At 41.5% G+C, this 7,500-nt stretch overlaps 2 protein-coding genes across 6 annotated transcripts in view; one reads left to right on the top strand and one right to left on the bottom strand.

The window, feature by feature from the left end:
- Positions 1 to 7,500, top strand: part of LOC137974282 (DEP domain-containing protein 1B-like) — a 32,187-nt gene that overhangs the window by 3,867 nt on the left and 20,820 nt on the right. For all 3 annotated transcript variants that reach the window (XM_068821153.1, XM_068821154.1, XM_068821152.1), the window contains exon 3: positions 7,328 to 7,437. In XM_068821153.1, the coding sequence (XP_068677254.1) occupies positions 7,328 to 7,437 (110 nt within the window). The remainder of the gene's footprint in view (positions 1 to 7,327; positions 7,438 to 7,500) is intronic.
- Positions 1,764 to 7,500, bottom strand: part of LOC137974290 (uncharacterized) — a 9,778-nt gene continuing 4,041 nt past the window's right edge. The window contains exons 2-4 of one of the 3 annotated variants that reach the window (XM_068821172.1): positions 5,919 to 5,998; positions 4,319 to 4,816; positions 1,764 to 2,609 (exon numbers count right to left, since the gene is read on the bottom strand). In XM_068821172.1, coding sequence (XP_068677273.1) covers positions 1,764 to 2,609; positions 4,319 to 4,498 — 1,026 coding nt within the window. In that variant the 5' untranslated portion in view covers positions 4,499 to 4,816; positions 5,919 to 5,998. Of the gene's footprint in view, positions 2,610 to 4,318; positions 4,997 to 5,918; positions 5,999 to 7,500 lie in introns of those variants that run through there. The other 2 variants (XM_068821173.1, XR_011117413.1) reach the window with 2 other exon arrangements.

The raw sequence follows: 7,500 nt of genomic DNA, 5'->3' as shown, positions 1-7,500 counted from the left end.
AACCCCCTGGCATCGGGATAAGGGAGTACAAATTTTAGAACCTCAACTCTTCTAATACACAACGACTGTAAAGAAATAATGGATGCTGTTAATTAGGAGACTATGGGGACACACTCAGCAACGATGGTCAATCGCAAGCCATTGACACCATTTTCTTAACTTTTTTGTTTGTATTAATTTTTTTAAATTACAAGTAACGGGTAATAAAATATGTTTTTGTTGTCATGCCTGTTTCTTTGTTTGCACAAACATAAGAAAACGGAAAAAAATTGGCTGTCCCCCTAAAGATGAAAATGTCCCCCACAATGTTAGCCAAGGGGACAAACTGTTCCCCAGTGATCAAATCCTAGCTCAAACCCTGGTTCTTGGGCAAGACACTTAACTCTCGCGGTGCCTCTCTCTACCCAGGTGTATAAATGGGTACCGGCGAATTTAATGCTGGGGGTAACCCTGCGATGGACTGGCATCCCATCCAGGGGGGAGAAGAAATACTCCTAGTCGCTTCCTGCTACAGAAACCAGAGATAAGCGCCGACGTGATGGGCCTTCTAGGCTCCACTTTAAGAAAGCTATTGGATTTTTCCCTCATTGCGAAGCAAAACTAACAAAACCATGAATAAAAGATCTTCTGATCAATTAGTATACCTCATGTATTTCGAAGCTATAACTTTGGCTATAAATTAGGCCAGGTATTCTCGAAGATTGGACGAGTAACTACGAGTAACCACAAATAAAGAAAGAACATAATACTGTTACTTTCTTTTTTTAAAGTGGTTACTCGCAGTTACTCGTGGTTACTCGTCCAATCCCAGAGAATACCTGCAATTTTAGCTACGAAATTACTTCACTGAAAAGTTATTTTAATCTGTGTTTCAAATTAATATAAAGGGAAGCGTTTCGTACCACACAAACGACATAACCTTCTCAGACAATAAGGGACAAAAATAGTTGAGATACTGAACTGGGAAGACAATAATTAGGGAAAAATTAATGTTTAAATGAGACTTACTGGAAGTTGAAGTTTGATCGGGATTCTATCCGTCCATCTGTAGAGCAGAGATTACAAGAGAATGCGTATGGGCAATGCCGACCAATCTTAACCATCGAGAGTAAAACATCCTGGGAGGGCATGTAATCTCTGCTCTACAGATGGACGGATAGAATCCCGATCAAACTTCAACTTCCAGGTAAGTCTCGTTTAATCATTAATTCTATCCGTCATCTGTCGCAGAGATTCCATGAGACTTGGAAGACGTGTGGACACGAGATACACCATATACGCGGTATATGAAGTAACTGCAACTTTATTCTAACATGCCCGTCAAGGTAAACATGAACTTAGAGATGGCAACAATGAGAAATAGTGCTTACATAGCAAAGTCGCACTGAAACTATTACCACCAGATGTATCCAAAAACTAGCCTAAGGTTAATAAAGTGTAGCATATGAAAACCAATCTCTGAAAAGCAGTAACCACTGTCCGTTACTAATCGTCTTCATCATGCAAAATAGCTTCCCTGAAACTCGTACACTCAACAGCAACAGGCTTGTTGTAAAACTTGCTGAAGACATCAGCACTTCTCAAACTGGCAGCTTTCATAATAGATGATATGGGGATGTGTCAAACCTTGGCTTTACTGGAAGAAGCCATTCTGGTACTGTGAGCTTTGAACTTGGACACATCAATGCCTTCCAGGGCCATAACAGTTTTAATCCATTGTCCAATGGTGTCTACACTTACACTTTTATATGGGGAGATATAACTTATGAACAACCGGTCTGCATTCCCCCTAAGGGGAGCTGTACGTCGAAGGTATTCCTGAAGAGTACTGGTTGAGGTACTGGTTGAGGTTGGCCAGGTGCAGAACTCTTAACAAGATGGTCGATGACAAATGTGTATGATGACTCAGGTTTCTGCATTGACGATAAGGTCATAAAGTGAAAGGATTGGCACCTTTGACCTGTTGTGAGGGCGCAGGTATCCACAGGTTGCCATTCCTTCAGAAAATGTAATACCACAGAAGTATCCCATGTAGTCTGATACCTACATGTAGAAAAAGCTGGTCTTGTCTGAAAAGCTGCTTTAATGAACCTTTGAATCAAAGGGTGTGAACCAATTGTCATGGTTCCGTCCAATAGGGTAATAATTGTTGACAGGGCACACCTTGCAGTGTTAAGCGCGCTGTATCCAAGACCACAGTTGTAAAGTTCAGTAAGGAAGTCAAGTACTTTACTTACAGGTGGCTGAACGGGATCAACACATCCTCTACTTGCAAAGAGGTTTCTTTTCCTGAGAGAAATGTCGTACTGCTTTTTTGTACCTGATCTCCATGAGCCAAGCATGATTTCTTGAGTTCGGTTCGAAATGCCTTGGTTTGCCTGGGATTTCCTGATAGCAGACATCCTATCAAGCACAGTTTCTTCCACAGGGGATGTTTCTTCCCTGGGTTGAACAGTAAATTGACAATGTTGGAAGCCTGAGGGAATAGCACTGGTTTGGCCAAAAGCAATCTGGCAAGTTTCAAGTACCAGGCCTGAGTCTCCCACTGAGGTACTATTAACACTTTCGCTTGATCTTCCTCTATCTTCTGAAGTACTTGGGGGATGACACTAAAGGGAGGAAACATGTAGCTGAAATATTCACCCCAGTCCAGTTAAAGGCATCTACAGCATAGGCATTAGGGTCGGGTTCCCAGGAGACATATCATTTAACTTGGAAATTGAGTCTAGAACTAAACATATCGATGTCTGGATAGCCAAACATTTTCGCCAAGTTATCAAAGCATGTCCTGTCAAGCTGCCATTCTGAGGCATCATTAAAGATCCTTGAGGCCTTATCTGCTATTGTATTCTCTGACCCTGGGATGTGAGCTACTGTGAGCCACAGATCCCTTACTTTACACCACAACCAAATTTCCCTAGAGATGTCATTGCAGGGAGTGGAATGGGAACCTCCCATATTACGCAGATAAGATACTGCAGTTGTGTTGTCAGTGAAGACTTTAATATGGCTATGTCTGCAGTCATTGAAAAATGACTGAAGACCAAATTGAATGGCTAAAAGTTCTTTTGCATTAATATGCATGAGTTGCTCCTCTGGGGACCAACGACCTCCTGTATTTTCCTGGCTTGTGGCAGCGCCCCAACCCTGATTTGATGCATCAGTGCATAAAATTATAGTAGCATTCCCATGACTTATTTTCCTTTTAGAGTTCTTTGCATGAGCTAGCCCCCATTTGATGTCATTTTTTGCTTTATCATGAGAAAGAATCGTGTTTTGATCAAAATCACCTCTAGCTCTTTTCAGGGCAATGGTCTTCTCTATCCCAATCTGGCGGTAATATAACTGACCATATTCCACCCCTGGACAAAAAGAAGCCATAAGACCGATCAAGCTTGCTACTAGGCAAATGCTCACTTTTTCGAATTCCAGGATTCTCTGGGCAAGCTGATATAACTTGTCAAATTTCTCATCAGATAAAGACACTGTCATGGTCAGTGAGTTTAGCACAAACCCTAAATGTTCCAGAATAATTTGAGTTGGTTCAGTGACTGATTTTAAATCATAAGGCCAAAAACCAAGCCCCCTAAATAACTGCATAGTGGCACTGACATTCTCTTTACACAGGTTATAACTATCACCCTCTAAAAATGTGTCATCAATGTAGCCACTTGATATATATATGCCCTCTGTCTCAGATGAGAGAAGACTGGTTTCAGCACCTTAGTGAAAACCCTTGGTGAGCATCCTAAGCGTTGAGGTAGGCATGTAAACTTATAAAGTGTGCCTTTCCACATAAATTTCAAATATTTCTGATGACTAGCGTGGACAGGGATGGAAAAATAAGCATCCCTGAGATCTATGGAAGCCATAACACAGCCGGGTTTCATTAGGCTTATATTACATTTTTGAATGGTGTCCATCTTGAAATGATGATATGCCATCCATTGGTTTAAATTTTTGTTTGAGATTCAAAATAATTCTGTATGAACCGTCTTTCTTTTCATGCAGAAAGACATTTGAAATGAACTCATCTGGTTCATGTGCACTCTTCACAATGACCTTTTTCCTGGAATTTTGCAATTTGAAGGTCCATACCGATAGCCTGAATTTTAGACAAATTTGTGGGCCTTAGAGCTCTGAATTGAGTGGGTAAGGCTGGGCCAAACTCAATTTTGTAGCCAGAAACGGCTGTTAAAATATTGCTATCCGATGTAATCTGGCACCAAATATCCATATGAGCACTGGTGCTACCTGCAGTAAAAACAATTGCCGCACAGGAGTCACATTTCAAACTTTCATTTGATAACTCACTTACACGACTTTCCGCAGGTGTTAAATAGACTTCACAGCACTTGGTTTCTTTGTCTGGATTTGGCTTGTTTTTTTGGACGTGTATGCGCTGTTTTGGCCCTGCTGAGGTCGTTGGGATCAACCCCGTGATAGCGACCCCGTCTGGTGGATAAAAAAGGCCTTGCATAATTACTGCACCCTCCATATCGATATAATCTTGAATGTGGTCTCTTCTTGTGGCCAGTAAGTCGTGTTGAGGCCTTATTGCTTTTATGAGTGATCGCTTTGAGACCTCCTGTCAGATCATCACCAAACAGCTCACTACCGACTGTTTGTTTACTACTGCAGATTGCTTTGAAATCTTCATCCAAATCTGCCTTAAACATGTCTCTTCACATGTTTAGTTCGTGATTGGCAGCGGCAACCAACAGAACTGCATTTGAGGGAAGGTCCCACAAGGTTGTCTTGTCAGGGAGCTCTGAATTCCCATCCTTAGCCTCAGCAATGATCCCAGCTAAACGTGCTAGGGGAATGAGACCTTAAATTAGGGTTTTCTTGCATTTTTGAAGCTTTGCATCTGTGTTGCGAGTATGTCGCTGCGCAATGTCCCAGATTTCTGGATTTACTTTAATTTGTTACTTTCAGAAAACTGAAGTTTTCTGGGCGTTTTATCTTTTCTTCCTTTTTGATGCTGCCTGTTCACTCAGGCCACCCTCGTAAATACTTTTGAGCACAGCGACAACCTTGTCTGGCAATACAGGGTCAGTTTGTTCCTCTTCTGTCGCCTCTTGGATGAGAGAATCCACTAGACCGCCCTCAGCGGTTTTAGTCTCGTCAGACTGTGCCTTTTTTGCAATGGGTGACATTCGACTCTCACATTCTGAGTCATTTGTTTCACAGGCAGATTCCTCGTCCCCTTCAAAAGCGACATCATAAGCCCTTTTTAGCTTGTTAACAACTGGTGCCATGGCGTTCATCGCGGACGTCAAGCTGTTGAGCTTAACGTTACATTTTCCACTTGCACTCCCCCTCTTCCCCCTCCAATGTTGGTAACGGAAAAAGGAAGAGTTGGCGATATTAAGAAAACAACATTGTTTGGTGGGGGGAGGGGGGTTTAGATGGAAAGACTTTGGGGGAGGGATTTGTCCGAGATTCCTTACAAGGGAAAGTGTCCCAACACTCCTAGTCGCTTCATGCTACAGAAACCAGAGATAAGCAGCCGCGATGGGCCTTCTAGGCTCATAGGAGACTTTTACCATTGAATGTACTGGGGGTGTACTGAAAAACTCCTTGGGTATTAAGTCACGGGGTAGGGAGAGGGAGGAGGTGGGGGATGACTTAGGGGAATTTGACATTTTGTGGAAGCTAGCATCAAATTTGCCACCCTTGGGCACCTACAGACTGTCAATTTCCCCACCCCTGGCACCTTCTGAATGTCAAATTCCTGCCCTGGGTTACTGCATCACTCGCAGTACTACACTGTACAAACCCTTGGTCAAAATCTGCTTACAATTTACTGGAGCACACAGCTGGTGAAGGAATTCAAATAGTATTCCGAAACCACAATAAGCGGCAAAAATAGTTGAGACACTGAACTAGGAAGACAACAATTAGGGAAAAATCACCTTAACGTTGCATTTTCCGCTTGCAGTAGTATTCCGAAACCAGTCTTGGAAAACCTGATACACGGTTCATTGCAGTGAACCTATCAGAAAGAAAACATGGGGAACCTGAATGAAGGCTGGTGCACATCTTTCCTAATTTTTACTCTATTGTTGTTTTATGGGAAGAACAAATTGCTCACAAAGACGTTTTAGTCTGCTGTGCAATTCCTTAAAACCTAGCACTTCCTGGGAAAAAACTGGTCCTTGTTGACGAGAGTAAATTACATTGCACCAATGTTCTCGCACCAATGTTCTCTTAAAGTTGCTGTTAAAATAAAGTAGAGAGATCACCAACTTCTAGGCCATCATTTGCCTTTAAAGAAAAAACAGAGTTACATGTGGAGGGTGACAGTATTACACCTAAATTTAAATCAGGAAAACCAGAGAAGTCTGAGTGTTCAATATCAAGATGGTGGATAACTCATCTCCAGGTTCGCTGGGTCTTCCAAGATGGCAGGCATGTCTAATTCGTGACCCTGGAGCAATGCAAATGTCACTGCCAAAATCCCTACCCAGGGGAAGGCTCTCTGGATCAATTTCCTGTGGGTAGCCTGTCCCCCACCCAAACCCTGGGGTTTGACATTGATATGTGCGTCATTTAGGCCGCTTAGAACCGCCGCACCTTTCATGGGAATACATGAGCCCAACAAAATGACCTGCTTCCGACTGAGTGGCTTCATACACATGTAGTTCAGTTGGTAGAGCATTGCACCAGCAATTAAGTGTTTGTGCTGTATGTCAGCCTATGAATCAGTGACTGCACATGGTTAAGTGTTCTTATGTGAGCACTTTTGCACAAGTTGAGACTGATTTAGTGTTCAATTACATGTATTTTGGTTTCTTCTTGTTAATGAATAACATTTCTTACAATGTAAATCAAACACTCCAGTTCCCCGTGGTGTTTTCCTCACGATGGAGAACTTATTTGATAGCTCGGATTTGTAACCTCATGGTATCCCTTTAAAACAAACACTTTGTTTCAATTTCAAACGACTGTTATAAATATGTATCACTTGAAAAATGAATGAAGTCGAGAATGATGTCTTCAAAACATCATGTTTTATGGCTAATCTTAATTTGTTACCAAATTCGTTTTCAAAGTTTTTTTTAAATGAAAGCAAGACCTGAAAATCCCAGGCTTAAATAGCATTTTTAAATTAAGGCTTTAGTTTCTTTACTTGTTTTAGTAACATTTTTGACTGTGATTATTGCAAAGCTAACTTGATTTATATTTTTGAATCAGTGCTTCAAACAAATAACAATGTTTTCGGTATATCGGTAATAGTCTTTCCATGAACCTTTGGAAGATTAAGATAAATGGTGTTTTGATTAGTAAATACGGACTTACAATAATGATTTTTAATGTACAGGTTAAAAAGGTTGATGGATTTGGATGATTCATTTTTGACATCTTTAAGACCTGAGGGTTATGATATCAGTTGTGTCCAGTCTGGTGCTCATGATCAGAGGATTCCCAAAGGTAGGAGGTTCACTCACTCAGATAATTATTCAACATACAGTACACAACCCTTTTGAAGGGCTT

Source organism: Montipora foliosa, chromosome 10, assembly GCF_036669935.1.
Source record: "Montipora foliosa isolate CH-2021 chromosome 10, ASM3666993v2, whole genome shotgun sequence".
Lineage (NCBI taxonomy): Eukaryota > Metazoa > Cnidaria > Anthozoa > Scleractinia > Acroporidae > Montipora > Montipora foliosa.
Note: the sequence above shows the minus strand (reverse complement) of the source record. Positions and strands in the feature narration are given on the sequence as shown.